General features: G+C 44.2%; 1 protein-coding gene across 1 annotated transcript in view; it reads left to right on the top strand.

The window, feature by feature from the left end:
* clmpb (CXADR like membrane protein b) overlaps positions 1–27,130 on the top strand; it is a 72,570-nt gene that overhangs the window by 28,429 nt on the left and 17,011 nt on the right. The window contains exon 2 of the mRNA XM_084559171.1: positions 23,730–23,881. Coding sequence (XP_084415297.1) covers positions 23,730–23,881 — 152 coding nt within the window. The remainder of the gene's footprint in view (positions 1–23,729; positions 23,882–27,130) is intronic.

Raw genomic sequence — 27,130 nt, 5'->3', positions numbered from 1 at the left:
AGTTAAAGAGGCTATTCTGAGAGCCTATGAACTTGTACCTGAAGCTTATCGCCAACGCTTTAGGAGTCTCAATAAACTTGACAGACAAACATATGTTGACTTTGCTAAAGAAAAAGAGACCCTCTTTAGTAGATGGTGTAAATCTCAGAAGGCTGAAACGAAAGAGGATCTCAAACAATTGATCCTGCTGGAAGACTTTAAAAACTGTCTGCCTACTAGCATTTGTACATATATAAATGAGCAAAAAGTGTCCACCCTTGATAGAGCTGCTGTTTTGGTAGATGAGTTTATCTTGACCCATAAGACTGTCTTTGACAGGCAGGGCGAGCAAAAAGGGAGAGCTTTGTTCCATAGACCTCAGTTTTCAAAGCCTGCGTCGACCTTGTTTACTAGTAAACCAGCTTTTGGGGGCACTTCGTCAGAGAAGGCTTGCTTCTACTGTAAAAAGCCTGGTCATCTCATTGCCGATTGTCCTGTCTTGTGTAGGAAACAAAAGTCTAAATCTGTAGCTTTAATAAAAACTGTCAAAGGTTCCAAGGTAACCTCAGTTATGGAGCATCCAACTAAAAAGGAGTTAGCTGGCTCTTCAGCTTTTCTTATGGATGGTATTGTTTCCTTTAATTCTGACCCTTCAAACAGGCGGCCTGTTAAGATTTGGAGAGATTCTGGAGCTTTTCAGTCTTTGATCCTCAAGGACGCCCTCCAGTTTACAGATGAGTCTGCTTTGGGCTCTAGCGTCCTTGTCGAGGGGTTTGGAGGGGGTTTTTTGTCATGTCCTTTACACACCCTTAACCTTCAAACAGCTCTGGTCTCAGGAGAGGTAGTGGTAGCCATCTGTCCATATCTCCCAATTGAAGGTGTGTCTTTCATCCTAGGGAATGACTTGGCTGGGGGTAGAGTACTTGCTGCCCCTGAAGTAGTTTCATCCCCTGTTGTTATCAAAAGCCCAGATGAGCTTGAGGAGAAATTTCCAGACACTTTCCCAGTATGTGTTACTACACGTGCTATGTTCAGGAAAGACCAAGGCCAAAAGTCTGATCCTGAGATTGCCCTTTCAGACACCTTTCTGGTAAAGCTTGAGACTCCAGGATTTGGTAAAGTGTTCCCCTCTCGAGAAGAACTTAAGCTTGAACAGGGGAAGGATGCAACTCTGTCTAAAATTTTTGGAGAGGCTATTTCTGAGGATGAACTTACAGATGTCTCGTGTGGGTATTTTGTGAATGATGGAGTTTTGATGAGAAAGTGGACGTCTCCTAAAATGTCTTGTCAGGATGATTGGAGCAGTGTGTTTCAAGTTGTTGTTCCAAGTGCTTACCGTCCTGACATCTTGCATCTTGCCCATGATCATTGTCTTGCGGGGCATATGGGAGTTAGGAAGACTTTAGACCGTGTGTTGAGGCATTTTTTTTGGCCTGGTGTGAAAAATGATGTTGCCCAGTACTGTAGAACATGTCATATGTGCCAAACTGTTGGTAAACCTAATCAGAAAATACCTCCTGCACCTTTACATCCCATTCCGGCTATCGGGGAACCTTTCGAGCATATATTGATTGATTGTGTTGGTCCACTCCCTCGCACCAAGTCAGGTAACCAGTACTTACTGACTATCATGTGTATGGCTACTCGGTACCCTGAAGCCATTCCTCTGCGCAGGATTACAGCTTCAGCAGTTTCTAAGGCTCTAATTAAGTTCTTCACTGTGTTTGGCCTTCCTAGGGTTGTTCAGACAGACCAAGGGTCAAATTTCATGTCCCGTGTTTTCTCTCAAGTGCTCAAGCAGTTGTCGATCCGGCATTGTACTTCATCTGCTTATCACCCAGAGTCTCAGGGAGCCTTGGAGAGGTTCCACCAGACTCTCAAGACAATGCTGCGGGCCTACTGTAAAGAGTTTGAGAAAGATTGGGATGATGGAACCCCTTTGCTCCTTTTTGCAGCAAGGGAAGTGACCCAAGAATCCCTTGGTTTCAGCCCAGCCGAGCTGGTGTTTGGTCATACTGTGAGAGGTCCTTTGAAGATGTTGAAAGAGAAGTGGCTGACAAATGATTCTCCTCCTACTAACCTCTTAGACTTTGTGTGTAATTTCCGGTCTAAGCTAAAAATGGCATGTGACCTAGCAAAGCAAAACTTGGAGGAAGCTCAAGTAAAGATGAAGGGATGGTACGACAAGAAGGCAAGGCATCGAGTGTTTATACCAGGGGACAAAGTTTTGGTGCTTTTGCCTATTACTGGTTCCACTTTGCAGGCTCAGTATAGCGGACCGTATGTGATTGACCGCCAGGTTGGGGAGTGTGACTATTTGGTTAAGACTCCTGATCGTAAGCGAAAAACACGCTTATGCCATGTAAACCTGTTGAAGCCTTACTGTGGGAGAAACCAGCCCATGCTTGCAGATGTGAAAACTGTTGCTGTGTTAAACATTTTAACTAATGAAGGTGAGGACACTGATGTTGTCATTGTTGCAGAGGACAGTGATGTTGTTCCAGAGGATCCTAATGTTACTGGTGGTCTAGAATTTTCTCAGGGTAGGTTGCCTAATTCTAAAGTTCTGACTAACTTGGATGTCCATCTTTCTTATTTGGATTCTCCCAAACATTCTGACATCACTGAGTTGATTTATAAACATCTTGCCCTGTTCTCTGATGTGCCGACATGCACGAACGTTCTTCAGCATGACATTGATGTAGGTGATGCTGCTCCTATTAAACAGCATCCCTACAGGGTAAATCCTGTTAAGCGACAGCTTTTACGTAAGGAAGTAGATTATATGCTGCAGCATGGTATTGCTGAACCCAGTACTAGCTCGTGGAGCTCCCCGTGTCTGCTTGTTGAAAAGTCGGATCATACACCCCGTTTTTGTACTGACTTTCGTAAGGTTAACTCTGTGACCAAACCTGATTGTTACCCTCTTCCCCGACTGGATGACTGTATTGACAGGGTGGGATCTGCAAGTTTTGTAACCAAATTAGACCTTCTGAAAGGTTACTGGCAAGTCCCTCTTACTGAGCGAGCATGTGAAATCTCTGCCTTTGTGACCCCAGATGATTTCTGTCAGTACGCTGTCATGGCTTTCGGAATGCGGAATGCACCAGCTACGTTTCAGCGTCTGGTAAATAAGGTGTTGAAGGGAGTTGCAGGTTGTGAAGCCTATCTTGATGATGTGGTAATTTACAGTTCATCCTGGTCTCAGCATGTAGCTCAGCTGGAAGAGGTGTTCCACAGGCTTGCTGTTGCTAATTTGACCTTGAATTTGGCCAAGTGTGAATTTGGACAGGCCACAATAACGTATTTGGGAAAAATGGTTGGTCACGGAAAGGTTTGTCCTCTTGAGGCCAAAGTGGAGGCCATTGTGAACTTCGGTGTGCCTGGTTCGAGACGTGACTTGAAACGTTTCCTTGGCATGGCAGGTTATTACAGGAGTTTTTGTAAGAACTTTGCCACAGTTGCGAACCCTTTGACTAACTTGCTTAGCCCTAAGGTCCCATTTGTTTGGACTGATAAGTGTCAGTTTGCCTTTGAGAGCCTGAAAGCGCTGTTGGCTAGTAGTCCTGTTCTTGCTGCGCCTGATTTTAGCAGGCCTTTCAAACTAGCGGTTGATGCAAGTGATGCTGGTGTTGGAGCTGTTCTCCTCCAAGAGGATTCCTTGGGGTTAGAGCATCCTGTTTGTTACTTTTCAAGAAAATTTAACTTGCATCAAAAACACTACTCTACTATAGAGAAGGAGGCTCTGGCTCTTATTCTAGCCCTGGATCATTTCGGTGTTTATGTTTCCTCCAGCCAGACCCTAGTGGTCTACACCGATCATAACCCTTTGGTTTTTCTCAACAGGATGAAAAACTCCAACCATCGGCTAATGCGATGGAGTTTAGTTTTGCAGGGGTTCAATCTGGACATCCAACATGTGCGCGGGAAGGATAATGTTCTTGCAGATGCCCTTTCAAGGTCGTAAGTGTTTATATTGTGACAATATGGGTAGATTATGTACTAGTTTAATGGTGAGGTTGCTTTAGAGCAACCTGCTTATGGGAGGGGGTGTTATGTCCAAGGCTAAATTCTTTAAGTTTTTTCCAATTTTCTAAGTTTGCAGGTGATCAGAGGCTCCTCCTCATCGTTTCCCTCCTGACCTCTGGCACCTGTTTGGAGGCCTTTAAGAGCTCTGGGTAGCTCCACCCACTCTCTCTCTCACACTGCAGCTTGGGCCTGCTGCAATGACTCCAGCCTCCACCATTTTGTTTTCATTGTTATCCTTGGTTTGACTTTTTGGCTATAATAAAGATTACTTTGGCTGCATTTTTCTGGTATTTGTCACCTGTGTTGCTTCCCAAGAGCCGGGGTCGTAACAGTTTCAACATACCTATATATGTCCTCTCCATTTATAAGATCCATAATGATTAGCCTTTATATTTCTATCATCATATTCAGTTTCATATTTTTTTTTTTTTATGTCATGTCATTAAGGTATAAATTCACAATGAATATTAAGGACAAAATGAAACCCATAAATCCTCAACTTCCACAATGGTCATGATCAGCACACTGGCATTTCCTACATCTGAAATTATACTGTCCAGTGTATTAAATCATATATTCTAAATGCATACACGAGTTATCCATGAATACTGATGACTTCTGTTCCTTTAAAATGATCGCTGAGGACTTAGGAAGTCTGTTGACTTGCAGAAGACCATAGGGACGAGAAATCAGGCTGTTAACTATCCTTTATTACCAGCAATTTATGAGAGGATAGTATTTCAGGATTCTCATTTTGCTTTTGGACTATTTCACTTTCAATTGGATGAACAAAATTGAATAAAAATAGCTTGATTAGGAGAACATAGTTGGCAAGTATACAACTGTCAGAGCCCAACTTCTGTGCGTTTTTAAAATTAAAAGCAGATGAGCCAAGTCGGTGCGGCCACCTCAGCCTAATAAGCTGCCGGTCTTTCGCATGCCGCCAAAGCGGCTCACACCCACTAAGGCATGGACTTTACGAGGCCTCTGAAGCCTGCGGTATCTGGCAACTAGACTTTAGCTGCAGATCCTTTAAGTCTTTTTATGCTGGGAGTGGGAGCCGTCACAGATCAGACCGGCCCCGGCTCATCCAACCCACCCCCTCAACACCCTGACACCAGTTCACAGATTGTCGGTCTTCAGAACACCACTGGTAGGTTCTTGCTACAGGACCGTCCCACAAGCCTTTGCCAAAATCGCTCAGGTTTTTCGCACCTGCCCATTTCTCTGCATCCAAAAAGCTGAAGTGCCAATTTAACCCAGACATAGAGGAGCGCTGTTGTTATGAGATCATTTGCTTCATTTGTAAGTTGCTGTAAAGTTTTGTGCCATAACCATGTGTGAACAAAAGGAAATCACATATAATAGGCAATATAATAGTCACAACATTAGCTATAATAAGCCACGATAATAGCAAAAATCACAGAGGCAAAGCTTAGATACAATCTGCTCTGTTAAATATGTGGTCGTCTGCGTGGTCCAAGCTGGAAAGAGCTCGGCAGTCCTAAAGCAGTAGTATTTTTTTTAATTCAGCAGATTTTTCTGCATTTAGCCTGGTGAGGTCTTCATCTTTCAGAAACTGTGCATTGCTGTATCTTTACAAATATGCCACTTTTATAGCAGTAGAAGGAACTCGTTTCCGTTGCCTGCTATTTAAATATCTGGAATTACATCCTTCAGCTAATGCTGACATGATGATTCACACTTTCCATGACTGAGAAGGTGGACCCTGTGGTCTGATCTAGGTCATCTATTTATATTTTATTATCTCTATGTGCAACTGGAATTTTTTTTTTCCCTTAAGTTTCAAGATTTGGTTTTTCAAATAATCAAATATACACCTTTTTTGATTTGATTCCTTCTGATGTCTTTTACACTTTAAAGAGCCGACAACGCCTGGTCAGTTTTGGGGTCACATGATTTTTAACCTGCGTAGAAGCCATCATTATATCAGATCAGATTGAGCCAGATTCTATTTCAACTTCCTTGAACTGCATTTGGTAAAAACAGTACTGTTTATAACCCACATATGTAAAATTAATTTTCCTTGCGATGGCTTGCCCTGTGGTTTGTCCAGTTAGCTTTTTATCCAAAACAAGTGCCAACCGCTTTTATGTTGCATGTCAGCAAATAGTATCCTGTGCAGGGATGGTTTCATAGTTATAATAAAGACAGGACTGAGTGTGTCCATCTTGTTGTTTAGAAGCTACACACTGCACTGACAGTCCAGCCATCTTGACTCTCTTCAGATCTTGCAGGAGTCTCTCAGGTGTCTGGGAACAGACGCTTCGTGAGGAAAATGGTCTGTTGCCAAATGACTAAAACCTAAACACAGTGAGAGCACACTTCATCCCCTCTGTCTCCTGCTGTTTGTTCCTCTATTCTTTCATCTCTCACTGCCTCTGTCTCTGCTCCCCCGTCACTTTCTCATTCCTTCCCGTGTACCTTTCCCTCCTTCACCTCCATTCCTCCTCCTTCGTCTTATCCATTTTCAGTGTGCTCTGCTTTTTATCTGCATTTTTTTTTTTTCTTCCATCCTGCCTTCCTCTCCTGCTGTGAACTAGTTTGGGCTGCAAAGAACACAGAGCCCGAGGACAGGATGTCAGGAAGTCAGCTCCCATGAAAGGCAATGGGTCGCCACCATGCCTGTATAAGGCCAGATGACTGGCTAGTGTTGTGTGTATTAGTGTGAGTGTGCACTCATTTATGTGTGTTTCAGTAAATGTACTTATCGCTGTGTTTTCTTGTGCACGCACGTGATCTTTTTTATAATTTTTTTTTTTATTTGACCAAACATGATGGTGCGAGCGGGCTCACTTGAGAGCTTGTCATGTCCGCATGTGTTTGTGTGTGTGCATGCGTCTTTGTGTGACTTCAACCCGGCAGCAGGCTGACGTGTGCCGCGCAGCCACAGGGACCGAAAGGGTTCTGCTCCCTCTCAGCTAATCCAAACAAAGCTCAGGCTGAGCCAGAATGAGGAATGTCTGCACTGCTGGCCACAGACGCAGAGGGTCAGCAAGGATGAGTGTGTGTTTGTGGGAAAGACAGAGAGATAGACAGGGATCAGCTTTGTATGTTTTCCTCGCGTTTTCCTTCATTTGTGGGAGCGTGCGCGTGCGCGTGCGCGTGCACGTGCTCGCGTGTGCGACCGCCTTTTGCCTGTGCACGGATTCGTATTCTCGCTGTGTACTGTTAGCGTTCAGGGGCCTTCTATTCTTATCCCCAGACTTACCTGATTGCCATTTATAGTCACAGAGAGATGAAAAATTAACCCTTGCTTGAACATGTTGACCAGAATAACACACAAGAGAGGTTGTCACATGTTAACATCCGCATGCACACACAAAAACTAAACAGGCAAAGGCACCAGTTCTATTCCTCTCGAAGTTTTTGTGATTTTTCTTCGCATGTTTATCTCAGTCTAAGTGCTTCCTCTGAGACACTTGGTTCCGTATACAAAAACAATTCATTTTGTTTCCTGAAAGTTTTTTTTTTTCGTCACCATTCCAGTAACATTTGCACAACACATTCCCATTTGGCTCTTACCTCAGATTCCTGTTGCATTTCAAAACCACTGACAGTGGGACTGCGTTTTCCTCAGGGTGACTGGTGAAATACAGACAAGGTTTGGAAACTTGACTGTTTGCCCGAGCCAGAGGGATCATTAGGGGATTGTCAGTGACAGGGCTATTGCATGTCATGTGTTTTCCATTTCAGCTGAAGGGACACAATGAGCACACACAGGTTTGCATTCACGCCCTCCTTGAATATGATAAAAAACTGCGGGATCACGCTGCACTTGAACGCATAACAACACAAAGATTTTAATGTTTACCCCGCCATATAAATTTGACTCCTTCCCCAGAAGCACACTGGAAAAATCCAGTATTGTGAAATTCTAATCCTGAATTGTGATACGTGAGCGCTGTAGGAGCTCGTTTTTATTTAGTGTGCCTCAAGCGCTGCAGTCAGGAGTCAGGAGGCTACTGTGAGGCCACTAGTCTGGGACGAGGGGAGCCAGCCATCACACACACACACACACACACACACACTCTAGTGTCACTTTGGTCAAATAGAAAAAGATGGTTGGGAGAGAGATATGGCCTTAGATGTCAAGCTGTGGTGCGATACTGGTTGCTGCAGGTCTCACCGGATGAGTTTGTAATTTAATTTCACTACTGTATTTGTGTGCATGTGTGTTTGAAACAGAGAGAGAGAATGTGTGTGTCTGATTAGTCGCCATGTGTCCCAGGAGCCCATTGGCCATGGACTTTAGAGCAGCTGTGACTGGTTTGACCTTTGACCTCTGCATATTTTACTCTTGGGGTAAATCCCAGGGTAGTGCATTTGCTTCGATGGACTGATGTGTTTTTTTCTTGACTGCATTACCAATGAAGCGCACAGTATTGTACAGTATAATCTATTTTGCCCTGCATGTTGTTATTGCACCACTTGAGTGCTGAGGGGCCCGTTATAAAACGAAAACTTTGCAGCTCAGCAGTGACCCCGCAGAACCCGTTTATATGAGGCGATGATAATAATCATTTTTTGGCATCAAAAAACTTTCACAATCTGTGCACATTCTTTACGCTCCAGCAGAACTGTGTACAATTTCCGGGCAGTAATGAAACAATGCAGCAGCAGAGCAGTCCATTAACAATGGGGATCGGCCCATTTGCGATGGCACATGTTCAGACACTTTAACTGTTTGGCACAGGGTCTGGTGCGCTGTACCATAGCTGTTTCCCAAAACTGGAATTAGTTTGAATACAATGAAGCCATAGAGACATTATGTCCGTCCCCTAGCTCCCAGACACACTGCCATTTCACAAGCAGGCCAATTAAAAGCCAGTGACATTCAGGTGTTGGAGAGAGAGTGACATTAAAGCTAATTCCTGCTAAAACCCACTGACATTACAGCAACAGTCAGACAACTATGGAGCAGGCATTCACTGTTCATCTTTAATGTGCAGAATGTGTTGTTTAGAGTGGAATTCAATACTGTGTAGGGAAATTGCCGGTGGGAGCTCTATATCAACGAGAAGCCTTTCAAATGTCATTAGGCATCTTTCTCTTTTAGCAGTTTAAATGACCTACAGTCCGTATACAGTACAGCGTAGCTTTCAGCTTGAAGGGGAGGCCTCCTTCTAGCCGTGATCTGAATGTAAATCACCAATCATTACTGAGGACATTAACATGTTAGGTGCATTTGTGATTCATCCATTTAACACTAATGCATACAGACCATAGACCTGCATGCTGCATACGAGTAAAGGGAGCTCTGCATTGTTCCTGTAGTAACAAGAATGCATTAGCTAGTCTCCCCCGCCCATTTTCCTGTTATAGTCTAACTCGCATGCAGATGTTATCCCCACCCCTCCTACCTTGCATTAGTGAGAGATAGGCGCAAGTAATAAAGGACACCTCAGGGATGAAGGACACTGGGGCTTGAAGGTCGCGGAGTCACTAGCACATTGCTTAGGGCAGCATTACTCTCTCAAGTGTGCGTGAGCCTGTGTGTTCATGAACTGCCAGGTATGCACAATCTAAGCGGTGTGTACGTGAGCACGCGCGCGCCACTTTTGTGTGTACGCACTCTCTCCGTCTTGAGTATATAGGAAGAGAAGAGGACATGTGCATTTGCTCCAAAAGACCTCGCCCCGGGCTAAACTGTTCTGCTCATTAAACCTTGCAGGAGCAGGCTTCTTCCCCATCACTCGTGCACAGTGAGCCTTATTCAGCATACAGTGGAAGCACTGCTCTCACACCAAATGAACATCTGCATTAACAAGTCCAGCGGATCCCAGACGAACGCGCTCATACGTACATATAATTATGTAGACACACGCTATCTGGTGCAGATGTGCGTGCACGCAGGCTCACAGTGGGGACGGATCTCAGGTGGAACAAAATCCTCTGTCTCTCTGACTGACCTCCTCTTCCATCCCTCCTATTAGCCTGGCTTCTCATGCAGAGCCACAAGTGTCACATTGCATCACTGGGAGGATCCACTAATAGAAATATTAATATGGCAAAGATGAGAAAGAAAAGCTTTTTTCTCGTTTTTTTTTTCTCCCTCAGCAAACAGATTAGTACCTAATCCACCAGAGATAAGGGGAGATAAAATGTTCCTGATTGGCTACTTTGGGATAAATAAACACATGTCTGCTGCAAATGGATCTACGTTGCAGAAGGCAATTTCTATCAATCATTTTGTGCCTTAAAAACATTCTTTCGTCTAGATAATTGAATTCCAAACCATTTTCCAACGCAGTTCAGAAGTTTTCTCGATGCATCTTGACATTAAAATTCAATCACATACAATTGTTCCTAAGCTTTAAGAAAATGTGCTTTACAACACCAATGCTTTTTAACATATTCTTTGTTTAAGCTAGAATCCGTTTATAGCTTTAAGTGAGTATTGCAGTTCCAACTGGACTCCAGCAGCTTTTTCTTTGGGATTTCTCTTTGAATTAGACATTATTTCTTCTGCATCATTGCCTCTGTAGTGGGTTTACACAAACCTTGATACCTCTTCTGATGGTATTAGTACTTAGGAATGTACCGGACCAGCATGTGGCACGCAGGAGAAAAGCTGAGATGTCTGAACAGTTCCTTCTTGTGAATTCAGGAGTGGACTTTGTCATCGTCCTGGCATCGGTCCAGCCATGCATGGTGCAGGCATTATGTACTCTCGGCTGAGCAGGCAGCACGCAGGGGCAAAAGTGTGCTTTTATGGCAATAACTGCGTACTTTATTAGGTCTGATGTACAGCAAGGCTGAGAGATAAGAGAAAAGCAAGATAGATGATGATGGGTGATGGGACACCGGATTTGTTGGTGATGGTAACTCTCCCTTTAGGCTGCCAGGCTCCTCCATTTCCCATGTGGGAGCAGATGCAAAGGGACGGGAGGAGACGCCTGTTCAGTGTAACTCGCAGCACAGATGAAGGGATGCTGTGTGGCCAGTGGCACATCTCCTCTGGAGCGGGGAATCACGTACAGCTGGGAAAGACTTATCTTTTTTAACACTCCCAGGTTAACCAAAGACGTTTGCTCGTTTCAATTGTATTTAATTTCACAAGAACATTCTGTGCCAATCTTGAACACTGTCAAATGAGTTTTGATGTCCAGGCCTGCTGCGACCACTTCTTGTCTCAGGGACGAGCTGCATTTGAGCAGTTCCACCACCTTCACCTAAAAAGGAAGCCTTTGAGAACTTTGCCATCCGGACTTTCTTTTTCTAGCATGGCCAGAAGTGAAATCCTGTCGCTCTAAGTTTCCGTAACAAAAATATTAGTGAGTTCAGAACACATCAGGATGTTTGTAAGTCACTTGACGCTGAGCAGACAGGCAGATGGGACGTGTAATTTAAACCTGGCTTGCTGAATCACTCTTCAAGATAATAATAGCGATGCCAGCACACGAGATTCAGGTGCTGCTCCTGTTGCCGAGGTTTTCTCCTGTCATAAACATATTGTATCCTAACCAGCTTGTTGTCAGCGTCCTGAAATATGCAACACACTGACAACACACTCTTGGTAAAAGACAAAAAGTGCACGTTAACATTTTGGAGACTGACGTCTAATTTGTCAGCATAAGAGAAAACAGTTTTAAATAATCACACAGGTTTTTTTTATTTATTTGTTGCGTTGGTGAAAATGGAAGAGAAAGTGTGGGTTGGAAGAATTGCCTCCCTGACTGGACATTCTCAGCCGCGCACCCCCATAAACCTGTCACTGGTCGGAGGCCGTTTTTAACCTTCGCGTGGGATCCAAAATGCCAAAGGGCCGAACGTCTTTCATTAATCTCAAGACAAAAGCTCCTTGCATCAGCGGAACCTGCTGACGGCCAGCAAAGTGAGAATCATATCCCAAACTTTCATAGAAAAAAAAAATAAATCAATCGAGTCTGCTCCCACTTCTGTTAAAGCACACTCTTGCACAGTTTTCCTCCTGCACCGTGTTCTTTGTTTAATTAGGATGGAAATACAGCCTTAGGGCTGATGCATAAGGGACAAAGCACTTAGCATGTCTGGCCCTAAGATCCTACATTCTGGTTCCTAAAATAAATCCATTTATTTCTCCCTCCTGGGCATGATTTCTCATGCCTAAAAGGAGCGTGATGTTGATTATAGTGTTAGCTGCCACACTCTGTAGACTACCCAAGCTTAAGCTGTGTGGCCAAATTTAAATGAAAGGACTGCGGGACATAAATTTACATAATGCACGCATGGAGAAAGAGGAGGGGCCAGAAAGTAGAGAGCCTGCGATGGAGCGACTGCAACTTCCATGCAGTAAAAAAAAATTACATATAGTCCACTTACCCCATCTCACAAAATATCCGCCCCCGCATCCATATTCCGTCATCTCTTAAATTACTACCTCAACCCAATGACATATCCTCAGATACACCTCATACACATTCATCCTAATGTTTAATTCACTTGAATGCTGAGCACAGGGCATGTTTTCCTTTCTCCCCGCTCCCTCTTCCTCCATCTCCCCGTGGCGATGTCATGGGGGATTAAGTCACGGAAGCCAGGGGACTTGTTTATGATTCATCTGGAGGGAGGCTGCAGCCGGTAGTGGTGCCCACAGGGCAGGCAGCTAGGAGGATATTTCCCCAGCTCCCCTCACTGTGCTGTATGCTAACAGGACACCGAACACCGAAAAGCTAACGGCCCTTGTGGAGATGACGTGGAAGGAGAATTCTTGCCTCCTGCGTCATGGTTTTGAAACCGTATAATGTATTTTAGTGGGAGGTAAAGCAGAGGAATAGTTGTTTATGAATTCTTGTTCGTAGGTTGTATAATTGTTTTTTTCTTCTTTTTTTTTTTGCACCAGTACATAGAGATGGAGGTTGAGATGAAAAAGTGTATTTCTAGACCGAGGCTTCCAGCTTCCATTGTTAGGCATCTCTGCAAATATTCTATAATTCAGTTTGTGAGAAGAAGAAAGGATCCGTCAGTGCGGTTATGTAAATTGGTTTATGAGAATACTGTACATTGTTTATTCGTTTTCGTGATCTAAACTAACTCCCAACTTTTCTTCTTTTATTTTTCATTTTTATTCATTTGTTCCTTTTTAGCATCTCAGTGTAGCTCAGCTACCAAGCACCACTGTAATGTGTTCCCCTCACTCATGGCAGGCAGTTAAACCCTCTCCAATCCGGTCTCAACTAATTGCGTGCAGGGTTTTTAACAATCGGTAGGAGTTGATTAAGATTTTTAATAGGCGCGTGTGTATTGTGGCGGGGCTTGCATTTTAATAAGCCGACTCACAGTAGGTATGACCACAACCGGCACTAAAGGTTAGTTTGAAGCACATGTTCAACCATAAAACAAGCAAATCTCAGGATAGGCTTTTTCTATTGTTCCACTACTACTAGTCTCCTTTGTTTGTCATGAAAGGTGGTTTGTTATAAGTGACAGACTACAGTAGAATAGTGTTATTCAACGTCAATGCGCGGGTGTCAAAGGAGCTAACATATTACCACCGTTCAGTGGGACTCACTGTCTTCTTTTAATTGCTCTTTTAATTAACTTGTGTCTAGCCTTCGTCTTGTCAGAGGATGCCCGAGCATGCCATTTAGCACAAGGTAATGAGATTAACCTCTCGTTGACCAAGCAAATGTAGATTAAACATTATGGCCAAATGAAATGAGCTGGGCTTTATTTACTCATGTGTACAGGCAGGCGGCAGGCAGGCGAGCCACAGCTCTTTCAGCGGTAACATAGCTAAAATGTCAGGGGGATAGAAGGGAGTGTGTTTGGCATCGAGTCGCGAGTGCAGCCGACCAGCTGCACGGGGAGGAAGGGGAAGGCGGTCGGCGCTGGAAAACAGTACGAAACTCTCCTTCTCTGCCTCGCTACGGCAGGAGAGGCGGCCGCAGACGGTCGGCGAAAACGGGCCGCTAATCAGTCAGTCACACTCGTGTTAAGTTCCACACACCAGAACAGACGCTCACCTACAGCAGTCAGACTCCCAGTCTGTTGCGTTCAGTCTCTCTGCCCATTTCCTCAGAAAGAATGCGAATGACACCGTCTCCCACCATCCACACCACATATACACGCAATAACATGACCTCGATGGGTGTAAAGGCGCTCTGACAGGGTGAGCACGCTAACACGTATAGACAGGAGGAAATAACACGTAGCATGTTTAGCTGTTTTTTTTTCCTCCTCTTTCCAAGTCAGTTCTTGTCCAGAGTTTGCACCGTTGCATTATGCCACTTAAGATCTTGAGAATGCAGTCTTATCTTGTAAGTAAGAGTCAAAAGTAAAGTAAGACTTTATGGGACTTGTTACATATTCTTAAAGGTTCATTATCTAAGAGGGTTTCTTGGCACCACAATGTGCCCCAACACTGTACAAAGTCTAGTATTTTAACGATTTCTAATTTGGAGTCATACTAACAGTGATAAAATGTAGTATCAGGGCTTTATTTTTTTATTTTTAATCCAGTTTCTGCATCTACAGTAACTTCTGTATAACGCTAATAGTCCTCGCTCCACAATTCTTGCAGTTTGCCCTCATTTCCTTTGGCACGTCAGTTAACACACGGCGATGGCCTACTTTACGCATCCCCTGTAACAGCCACTGTACCCTACAAAACGCACAATTTTTCCATTTTTTTTAAAGGCAGAGTCAAATGCAGTCGAAATTTAAAAGCTTGAAGGCTGAGGATGTATTTTATCTGTGATCAAATGTGAGAAGTCTCTGTGCTTTCTCAAGGAAACCTCTGCTGAGATAACGTGAGCCCATTCAGGAGACTTTAGTTGTGACCTTCGCCCCGTTTCCTCCTAGCCCACGGTGCCACTGCAAGCAAATGTCCTTCTCCGAGCCAGAATAAGCTGCCTCGGCCCAGCTAGTGCCGCACCTCGTTTTAATCAGGCTTTGGGGAGTGAAATATGGCCTCGGCGCGCACGCTGTACCCAAGCTCCATTCATCTGGTTTCAATCTTCTCTCCGCCCTCGGATGTGGCCGCGTGGGCATTCCTTTTCGAGACGAGGGGGTGGGAGGGTGGGAAGGAGCGGCGCTGAGCAGCACAAAGGCCAAGCGTATTTGTCTGGATAAGTGTGTCTGTGTGCGTGTGTGTGTGTTTAGCTTGCAACATGCAGACAGAGACTTACACAAACTTAGTTTACTTGAAAAAACCTACCATTGCTTTAATATGGGGAAGCTTTTAGTACGTAGGATACATCTAAACCATCATGAACTCTCTCTTGTCAAAATCATGTTAAGCCATACACTACTCTAATTAGATACAGCCCAAAGGTACATAATATACTGTCTGTGTGTTTGTTCCATTTCGCATAGAAATGCATAGATGTATATTATGCGTGTGTGTGCGCGCAGCAGGGGATAAGGTTAGTGTCCTGCATGAATAGGCTTAGCTAATCATAAGGACAGATGGTAGGTTGGTCCATTACCTCTCCTAAATGAGCCTAAGTGAGGCCTTTCCTGGAAGCCTTGCTGCCTCTGTTGACCTCCCTGGCCGTGATAGAGCCACCACTCCGGCCATCATGAGGCCACCCCACCAGTCAACACCTTTCAGCATACAGCTGCAACAACAGACCTGACATCTGCCCACCTCTGGGGAAATGGCAGCCATCAACGTGTCCTTCCCAGTCAAGGGCTTAGATGGATAGCTTACCTCTTTGTCCTTTGCAGCAGCAGCAGCTGCTGTAGCGGTGGCTGCAGCAACACCGTCCTGTCATTTGCGTATAAGGCTTCGTTATTTTCCGCTTAACCGAACAAGTAAAATTACGTGTCAGATGCATACCACAGGACTGGCGACAACTCTAATATACTGTATTAGTGACGCAGCGCTCTAGCGCAGGGCGGATGGAGAGAGCGGGTTAGCGCCCCGTCTGTTTTCAATTAGCCGATGAAATGTACAACATGGGAGCTGCTCTGCTCAGTTCATATTGTGTTGTGGATCCAGCGGAGTATATTAGTGTATTTGTGAAGAGAGGCTTTGCCACGGAACCCCAGGTGAACTTAGACTTTCGAGTGTCACAAATAATCAGACAAATATTTGCAGTGACCTAAATAATGGAAATAAATCTGTGCAGAGAGGCGAGGAGGAGCAGGAAAGGAATAAGAGAGGAGTTCAGAATCCTCCCACACTCCCAACTATGAGCTCTCAAATGCAGTGCTTAACTGTCCAGTGGAAGTATTTTAATTTCCTTTAAAGCTAAACGTCAGTGCTGTTCCAAATATAGCACTCACCCTAGTATTGTTCTCTTCCTGTTCTCCTTGTTTGTCACGTGCCACCTAACCATATAGCTCGACGTGCCATTTATTGTCTTCCCACAAGTTGTTAAATGCTTCTTTGAAACACCACTGGGGTATTGAATTGCATTTAATAAAAGCCAGGGGTGTAGTACTTTATAGTGCATGAAGTAGATAGCATGTGAAGTTTTCATCGGCCTCACACTATTGTGAAGCATCCATCATTGGGGCGACCCCAGTGCTTTCCACTTCCTGTGACCGTACACCTAGTCAGCTCTATTTTCAACCTAATGGACATAAAAAATTGCAGATTGCAGCAAAATGGACTTGGCAGCACAAAGGCTTATTAAGTATTGATCCGCTGAGGTCAGTGCCCATGTCCAGCCACTTCAACAATGTGAGAGGAGTTCATTCACATGCTTGCCAGCTACAAATTGAGATTAGACCACATAAATAACTGGGGAAATGGAGGAACGTTTTGCGCAAAGGGAACCGCACCCACAGATACCTGATGGTGCCAGGAAAAGCTGTAGGATAAATCGGTTGTTTACATGTTCAGTGCGGGCTTTATGGCTGTTTATATCATAGCTTGTACATCTGTCTAAATTCCAGTAGTGCTTAGCTGATATGATATCATACCACACCATACCATTGAGCAACAGGGAGGTCTAAAGTTCAGATCAGCAATGAGGCAACCCTTACTTATCCAGTGTTTTAATGAATACAGATCATCTAGAAATGCTTTCTCTGAGATACCCATACTGCAGTGACTGGACCTAAGCTGGAGATCTCTGTTGGGAATATTTTTCGTTCTCATTCTCAAGCTCCTTCCTAACCAAAATACCTAAAGTACCTTAAAACCACTCAGATCAAGAAATAAGCTCAGCCCTGGTGCAAATGTTTGTTGAATAAAGGGAAATAAGAAAAGGGTTCTGTACGGGAACAGAGAGACAGTTTTGTTTGTGAGGAGAAATCAAATCTGATTTCTGTCAAAGCAAATGCAATTTGTCTAACCGGATTTGGAGCTGTTTTCTTTTGATATCCCACATTGCTGACTTGCCGCTCCGAAACCAACCAATTGTTTTCTCCTCAATCTTGGACACATGCTAGTGAAAACGAGTTTCAGCAAAATGTCCCTGGCAACAGCAAAACAAAAAAAAAGTGTTAATTCAGAATGATTTTATTTTATTTATTTTTTTGCGTGAATTCCCTCATATGGAAAAGGACTCATTCTCCTCTGTCCTCCATTAAATTGTGTTTTCTCAGTGGAGGACAGTAGGTTTATTCCAGGCTGTGAACATGTGCTGCAGGGAGGACGTGCCCTTTACATACACACACACACAGCATCAGTCACCTTGGTGATAAGTTTCTGCAAGATGTTAACTCCCTCTCTTCTTTCCTGCATGCCATTCTATAATCTCCGATATGGAGACGCTCATGCAGAACAAAGCGAATGTCCAAACACACGCTGGTTTGTTTAGGCTTTGCCAGATGTTGGGAGGATCCGTTTGTTGCGCAGAGAGGTCAGTGTCCAAGCCCCATTAAAGTGAAGCGTGTTATCTGGTGTAAAACAGACCATTTGACATTTGGACCTTGTTCAGTCTGAGCACATTAAAGGAAGGAAAAAATATCTCGAATGGTGTTTTTTGTAGCTCGGTGTATGCCTCTAAATGGTGTAACACCACGCACATTACGAGAGATTATTCTCCAAGTCATCCTGAAGTCTGTAAGATTCATTGCTGTAATTAACATTTTAAATGGGGACTATCCTTACCAAAAATGATGAATGGGTTTAAATTTTTTTTGTTTTTTTAAAAGAAAAAACTTCCAGCCAATGACAACTAATGCTTCCTCCGTGCATGAGGCTGGAGTTTGTCTAAGTCTTCAGTGTGTCACTCTTTCCACTCGGTCACGTGTTGGCTTGCAAAAGCCACAAAAGTCAGGCGGCTTGCACAAATGCACAGTGCTTGGGTGTTCTTTTTCTCTTTGAATACACAGTAAATGGAGTACTTGTAAAGAGCCCAAACCCAAATTGTGCAAGTTGACAGGCAGCTTCTGTCACGCATAATACTGAATCTGTTGATACTTCAGAGCGAAGTGCAGCCCTTGATGAGAGGCTTGTGCTCTTTGGACAGTTTCAGGCTAAAACCAGAAGATTTATGAAGCAGCCTTAGCATCTCTGGACGGCTACACCCAGGAGTATGGGTGATGCCACCAGATGCAGCGCTGATACGATGCGTCTAGCACTGTAAGCAGGTTTCACTGACTCTCTCGGTCCCTGGGGAAATGGTGTAATTAGCTTTTTCTCCCATCTCCTCCCTGCTCCCTTATTTTGCTGAGGGAAAATGCAGAATACTTTGGGGGAATTAAAAGTGCTTGTCGTGAAACTAATTTCAGATCTATTTTGGGGATCTGTCAGCGGGATGGCGTTGCTATCACTCGACATGACAGCAATGACAAGGCCTTGAAAGGGATGCTAATGAAACCAATAAAAGCAACACAAGGTGAGCATTTACCACAAGGTCTTGCACTAGTCAGACTTAATGGGTATCCCCCCCCAGTTGTCCTTTGCTTTTTCCATTCGCCGTCCCCCTCCAGGTTAAAGGGGATTATTGTGTAATTGATTCCATTCCTTCTTTACCTCTTCAAATGCATTACTGCTCCAGCAGGATTTAAATATTAGTCATCACAGATGAACATGAATAAGATGGCTCTCAGCGCTTCAGTTTGCCCATTTATCTAATGGCCCTCATACTTATTTGTTGCATTGATGTACATATAAATGGACAACAGCCTGATATTAAAATGAGGCATAATATTAAGTTGTAAAAATGTGGATGTTTTTGTACCTTTTATATTCAGGAATTGTTTGTAAGCTATTGCTAATTGGCAGTTGGCTCTTATTTGCTCTTCACACAGTCCCTGTTAATGATTCCATGTACCTTAGCCTAAAGTGCTACTGGCAAAAGCTCCGAGTCAGCAGAAGGTAACATCGGCTGCTGGGTGTGAGGCAAGAAGGATTATGGGGTTTTATCCCTTCAAAGAACCAGCCTCCAGTTGGGGGAAAAAACAACCCCTTTGATTTTCACAGGAGCAATATATTCATGGGTTGGACCTTGAAACTACAAGGAGACTGGTGTAGTGTAGCCATATGCAAAACATGTGTTTTAATGGGGCATGATAACTTGCTACATGTTAAAGAGACTTACCCCTTAAGAAACTGTAATTAAAAAGCAAGCTCTGACTGGATGAATAAAGGACTCTCGCGTGGTACTTGCGTGGAGGCTGTTTTTCTATGCGCCGAGTTTGTTGTAGCAACTGGAGGCGGCCTCTTGTTTGCTGAAACATCTGAGGACTTTTTTCAATGTTCTCCAATCCTCGAAGATATCCACAAAAGGGAAAGGGGAGGATGTGACCTATCTGTAAATCTGGGCCACATTACCATGCCTGTGTGAGTGTGGGAAGGCCCAGCCTTCAGTATTTTGTTGATGTCTTGTGTCTTATTCTCTTCTCAGCATGTCATAAAGTTAAAGCTAATAACTAGCTCCGTGACAGCAAAGACAATGAATGCATTGTATTTGCATTTGCAATTGAGTTGGCGATCAGGGCCAAAACTTTTCTCTTTCTCCTGCTCATGCAATCTTTCCTTGATAAGCCTGTGACTGACGGAGGATAAACAGCTCTGGAGCTGGCACAGACTAGCAGGGCTGGGAGATGATTGTTACTTTTGCCTGCTGCAGTGAGGCTGTAAACGTCACTCAAATGGGACTTGAGTCTGTGTGTTTCACACAGCTGTGTACTCTGCGCTCAGGCACTGATTTACAGTCAGCAGAAGATAGTCCCTTGCATCTCCATTAGGCGGATGGGTAGCAGTGGTTGTGGCATTGTGATAGAGGATATGTTCACATAAAGCATACATCATGCACACCAGCGGTTATTCATGCATCCACATGTATTCTTCACAGAAAGAGCAGCCTGAATGTGCACAGCAGGAAATTGTCAGAAGAAATGAAATGCTGTTACCGCCAATCTTTTTCCCCCTTTTGTGCATCTGCTAACCTGTGTCTAAAACCACCATTGTGGTGGTATAATCCTTCCTCCACACCAGTGACTTACCGTAAGTGCTCAAAAAAAAAAAATGCATTGCACCACTCCCCCACCCCTCCCTCAACCCCATTTTTCTCTGTCCTTTCCCTCATTCCCCGCTCTTTCTGATCTGCTGCGTGTGAGCACCAGAGGTCATAAGCTTTGGACGTGGCAAAGGCCCCGGCCAGACCGATGTGCTGACTGAGGGGATATGGGGCTTGACTTTGGGCAATGCGAAAGATCCAGGCCTGTCTTGTTTGTCTGTCTGTCCGTCTCACTGGCTACACTATAATGAGATTGCAGGGCTCTGTAAGGCGGATTTACTGGAGCACAACTCCCCCTAGGGCCTTTTCATAGAAATTGGTTCCTCCATATTTCACCCTAGCCTCTCACTCTCTCTCTTTGTCAAATGTGTCTATCCTTCTCTCTCTCACACTCTCTCTCCTTCTAAACCTCTGCTGTTAGCGCCCACTTTCTTTTGTTAATTATGATATGATTCTTTCCTTTCTTTCTGTGGGTGAAGATTGAACCTAGACACAAATGAAAGCATGAATCAGAGCCAAATGGAGCTGGGGGGGGGGGGGAGAGAAAACACAATGGAAGAGAAAGAGGAATGAAGGATATCGCCAGGGATATGTCACTGGCTTCCACTAGTCCTCTCCACATGTATCTCTCCCTCAGTATGGCCGTGTTTATTTAGATGACCTTTCCCAAGTCCTTATGGAATCTCATAAATACACGTGAAAGACACGCCCCTGTGACAAGATATGTTATCTAGGCAGAAACTAATGTGGTTCACAGTTTTTATTGTGAAAACGGAAAGCCAGGGACATAAACCCAAACCAAATCCAAACAGGATTTCCATACTATGTGTGCAAAGCTGCCACAGAGATGAATTCTGTTGTGTCTCATAGTCGATGTTGACACAAATGATGGGGTCTTGCCGTCCAAATGTCCCAGCTGTGCACACGGTGAATGAGGCCAAGCCAAATGTGAGCTCAAACTCACATCAAGGCAAGGCTTATTTTGGAAGCACTGTGTCATCCATTCCACAGCACAAAAGCCCCTCTTGCAAGACCAAAAATAAGTGGGGAAGTGGGGAGCGGTGACTGTGTAAAAAACAACAAAAACCTTTGACTTGTTATAGGTTCAGGTAAAAAATAAATACAGTTTTCATCGTTGTTTTTCTTCTCCGAAATGCATCAACCTTACTGTTAAGCAATGGAGCACGTTTTTGACACCAAAACAGTGCCAAAGTTAGCAAAGTGACCCCTGCAATTCTTTGAAGGTCAATTTAATGTCAGCTAGTTGAAAGTCAAGTACTTCATGTGGGAAAAGATTGCAGTAAGATTCCATTTACAGAGCCTGGAGCTGAAGCAGTGCGCAGTTAAGGATGAGGTGGAAGGTGAGAAAGGAAGCAGGGAGCTCTTATCGGGATGCTGATGAGTGTGGAGCACTGATTACACAGGCTAGCCGGAGGCGCTGAGGGGAACAAGTGGGTGTAGGTCTCCCAGCAGACTCCTATGCCACCATCAAACATTACCTCACACCGTTGGGGCCAACCAGCTGCGCACTCACATATGGTCTGGGCGCTCTCACTCTTGGATATTCTTTATTCTGCCACAAAGCCCGCTCTCTCTTTCTCTTTCTCTTTCTCTCTCTCTTTCTCTCTCTCTCTCTCTCTCTCTCTCTCTTGTTCCTGACTTCCAAACCAATATTGGTGGGGAGCCCACAAGATGAATGACCCTGCAAATGCTGCATTAAAAAGTCATAAACGGGGATACCTTCAGGGTGTAGGAGCTCCTCTGTGCGGAGGGGTGGCCCTTATTTTTCTGCTGACTAACGATTTGAAGTGAGCAGGTGGGCCAACTGAGCAGAAGGACCTCAGCAATTCGTCCTGCCATTCCTGGGCTGCCAAAGGGACACAGAAGCACTCAGCAAACAGCTAACGACTCTCCCTGTCTCTCTATTCAACTGGTGAATGCCAGTTGGAAACTTTAAATTTGATTGACAGCGAGTAGCCCAGAGCTCTGGAAAAATAGTGACTGAGCTGAAACCAAAACTTGAAAAAAAGGGGGCTGAAATCCACCTGACGATGTGACTGGTATGGGTGGAGTGCTTTGGGGAAACGTGGTTTCAGTGCATCGGCGTTGACTCACTGGTTTCACAGCGCAGAGCTGACATTTTCATTGGCCCAAAGATCACTTATGGGACGGGGCGTCGGCTCCTGTGAGGGTGGACCAGTGAACACGTCGACAGTTGGACACTGAGTGCTGATGCATTCGAATGGCCTCCTGTGGAACATCTGACAGCATGTGGCATTTTTTCAGTCTGCTATCTCTGGGTTGAATCACTCCACTGCAGACATAACACCTGTCAATATTCATCACTCAAATATGTATCCCGCACTGTGATGATCTTCTATTCTGAAAGCAGTACTAATATTTACACAGCCTGTGCATATCACCTCAGATGATCATCTGCCAGGCTGGGTAACTTTTATTTTAAGCGCTCAAAGTCCCCTGGAGCTGTGGGCTTATTCAGCAGTTAAATTAAAGGCATGTAGTTAAGTTAAATGTTGTAGAGCCCAAAAATATACGTTGCACTTGAGTGTAAACTCAGCGGAGCTCTGCAGGATTGTATAGTCTTTCTACCAAATGCAGGGAGTCGAATATCTCACCGGTGCACCACCCCCCCTCGACGCGCGCAATCTAAACGCTCACACCATCCACGGTTTCGGCTTCCAGCAACCCCCCTCGTGACGCCGCCGGCTAATTCCACTCAAGCCTGCCGGGCTGTCCTGCATCCTCCAATAAATTAGCCTCGCTGCTCCCCCACTGAGACACAGGCCCTGACAGTCTGGCCAGTGCCCAAAGTCACTCTCTTGTGCACACTCCTAATTACTGCTACTTTTTTACTGCAACCACAGATCTCGACCGAGCAGGCTGTGGGAGTTTTCGGAATGTGTGTTATTCTAATTACACGTTCCATTCGCAGAAGTTGTGGATATTGCGGAAGATGTGCAGCCGTGTCTCAAGGCGGTTTCCACCTTTATCGTCAATGGGAAAGCGGCCAGGGAAAGTTTGAGGAACTGAAGCGGCAAAAGTGACTCAAAAAACTGCTGCTATGAATAAGAATGCTAAATAGAAAAGATCGTTATCCTCTTTCCTGAACTCTTAGGCCAACATTTACTCCTATAAACACAATCCCCATCTTGTCCCTTTTGGGATTTTGGGCCGTATTCCCCTCTCCCTCGTCCTCTGTTGGTTTTGCTTCCTATCCTCAGCATCTGTTTCTTGCCTCAAGCTTAGATGGAGCTCGTGCCCGCTTACAACACGCCTCTACCTCTCTCCCATCGTTTAATTCCTTCTCCCCATCTCTCTCTTTCTCTCCCTCAGTTCTATTCAGCCTGCTGTCAGTGGGGGCCCAGACGGAGATGAAGAAGGTCGTTGGGGACAATGCCACCTTACCATGCCACCACCAGTTCCCATTGTCCAGCTCCCTTGACATCGAGTGGCTACTGCAGAAACCGAATTCCAAACAGAGAGTGGTAAGATCAGATTCAATTTATTTCCCACTGTATCACAGATCATCATCATATAAACACATGAAGAGATGAAAATGTTTGTAGCCTTTGTACTTCATCCTGACTTGGATAATAATAACTTGTTACTAAAACTATAATGGGAACATTTGTTCTAAAACACAGGATCTCTGCCTGTTGCTGTATTTCATATCTACCTTACATATATCTGTCCCTTGACTTTCTTTCCTCCTCTCTCTCTCTCGCACACAAACTTTTTTTTTATCTATTCTCCATCTTTCCTCCATTTGGGTCATGCTGATTGATTTCCAACAGGAGCCATAATAGTTGCACATTAAGTTAATGCCCGAAGTTACTGTGGCACTTCAAGTTTTAGTGGCGTTCACAAAGGACCACTCCAATGTTCTCTCGCTCCTTTTATATCTGTAACCTTGGACCTTCTCCTTTCAACTTTTTCAAAGGCATAAACACTGGGACAACTAGACGTGAAAAAACCTAATTAACCTAATTACGTTTTCATCACTTTCAAACTCAGGCGCGGTTGTTGGCTGGGCAGCGTATGTAATGAGCACTGTAGCCTGAAGAGCAGGGATGCTGCTGGAAACCGCTAACCCAAGCTAATGCTGGCTAGCAGGCGGACCTGCATTGCTGCGGTGTTTCTCCTTAACACAACCTCAGCAAAGACTGCACAGTCTCTAGATACTTCAGCGCGCATTAGTTCGCCAACGGCCAGCTGCTGTGGTAGGATTAAAAACCGTCTCTGCACAGAAGGTGTAGCATGAGCGGCACGTTAGCAGCAGCAGCAGCAGCAGCTTTGGTGGTCCCTCTGTGGACTGTGCAGCATTCACAGACACAGTGGGACACAGACGGGTGCAACTGTAGTCACGGGTTGAAAATGCAGTGAAATATAGTTGAAATGCTGTAATTTATAGATAGATAGCACGAATAAAACCCAAGCTGTTACACCACCATGTTTAGACAGCTGGACTCATTAAAACAGAACTGTATGGGTTCTGTCAGACACATGATGTATGATGTACAACTAAAACGAAATGTGACTTAACTCCTTTCACTTACATTATGTAACAAAAATGCCCTTTGGCACCCAAAGTGGGGCTTCTGCGGGCAGTTCACTATAGGCCTTTATGGGTCTCTCCACGGTTTGCTCCCCACAATATACCCATACTTTGGGCCCTGGGTGGGCTGTTTGAGTCCCTAACAATTATCTAAATTAGTTTGGTCTTATTTTTTACTTGCAGTGTACCACAACATTCCTGTTAATGCATGTGCCAAAAAAGTGCACTTGTTGGCAGTAGCAAAGAGTCATATGTCTAGAATCACAGAACACATTTATTTATTTACTGGCTTATACAGGAGCAAAGCAAAAAGATTGACACAATATATATGTAAAACAGTAAAAATTGAGAACATGGATGGATGAATGAACTAAAATAGTAAAACAGAACAGTGAACACAAAGAACAACTTTAAAAAACTCCCACGCAATGATCCTGCAATCTCAACTAGACCGTTTACTTTCTGGTCCCTTTGCTCCATCTCCCATGCCTAAAAAATTCACATCACTTTTGTGTTTGATATAATTAATCTGCTACTCTGTCTTTTGGATTCTAAATAAAAGAAAATATATGGCTTACAATAAAAAATAAGAGAGTTGCAGGTAATGTTTTACAATTCATGCTGTTTTTGGTTTTAAAAATGTAGTGAGGCATCCTTTTAATTCCACATAGATGATTTATCTCACACATACTGCTATGTCTGCAAAATGGCACTAATGAAATCAATAGATGGTAGCTGACTCATCGTGTCTTGCAGCCTCCAGCAGCAGCAGCAGCAGCAACACAACTCCGTCCTGAAGTCTGTCAGTGGCCCCAACTTGGTTTTGTGTCTCACAGCCTCTGATGGCATTTTGCTATCGTTTCATTGGTTTTGAATCATTGCCTCTCTTCACCCAAAGTGAATGTAGCATCTGATACCAGACAGAGCGTAAAATCTCACCAGCACGGAAGGAAGAAATTCCTCTTTAGCGGCTGTGCGTTCGTGCGCTGTTGTGTTGGCAGGCGCAGAGAAGTGTAACACCATGTGAAAGGAAAGAATATCAGAGTGTGGAGAGGAAACAGAGGGTCTAGGAAAGAAAGAAAGGGGAAAACAAGTGTCTCACGCTTTGATGATTCGGGAAGGGGGTGGCGGGGATGGGGGGGCACATTGCGATGAATATTTAACGGGAAGATAACATTGAAGGCACCATTAATTAAAATCAAACGTCTGAAATTTTGATTAGGAACGAGACTTTGCCTGTAGCGGAATGAATAAATCATTCTTTTGTTCAGCTGGAAGCCCTTGCTGGGAAGGAAAGAGCATCTTGTCAACATTTAGCCTCTGATAGCAAATGTACAGGCTACATGTGTTTAGGACACAGACGGGCAAAGGGCACACGATCCGACTAGATTAACCTAGACAATTAGCAAACTGTGTCCCTCATGGTTTTCACATAGTTATTCAAAATACTGTGTTGCCATAGCGACAGCTTTGCACACAGAACTCCCTGTCGCCAAGGAAAAGCAGTGTCCAAAAAAGCTGAAATTATTAGCTTAAATTATCATCATTTCTTGGAACATGACACCAGCAGCGGTGCCATGTTAGTCAGGGCTCGCTGTATGCTGTTGATGTTCAGTGCAGTTCTGTCCTTCCAGCACTCAATTTTGAACATATTGTTTGCCCTTTATTACCAAAAACAACTGTTATGCACCAAGCTGATAAATATTCATAAATAGAGAGAAATTTTTGTTCTCGTCCCTTTGTATTTGCGACATTAAACCATAAATTATTGGCGGACAGCTATGAGACCTAGTCCCGAATATTATGTTAGGAATTATGCATATGGTGCAAATAAATTTAGAAATAATTCAAAAGAAGTTTCAGTTCATCTATCTATCTATCTATCTATCTATTTGTCTATCTGTCTGTCTGTCTGTCTGTCTGTCTTGATCTTGTGTAAAGATATGAGTATATCACCATATGAGTACCGTACAGGCAGACTCCCGGTTCCGTTATGTTATCTTAAAAGCCAGACAAGGCATGATGCATAAATGTCTCCACACAGTATTTTCAACTTTTATTAAATAAACAAACCACCTCATTTTAAATGCAAACTGCTTTATGTTAACACCCTGTGGTCATTCCACTAAACGCGTCTTAAGCTCCTCGCGCTCACCGACACGTTCACATATCAGGCTCG

The sequence above is a fragment of the Chelon labrosus genome (genome assembly GCF_963514085.1).
Source record: "Chelon labrosus genome assembly, chromosome: 13".
Classification (NCBI taxonomy): Eukaryota; Metazoa; Chordata; class Actinopteri; order Mugiliformes; family Mugilidae; genus Chelon; species Chelon labrosus.
The sequence above is the reverse complement of the archived record's forward strand: the minus strand, read 5'-3'. Positions and strand labels throughout refer to the sequence as shown.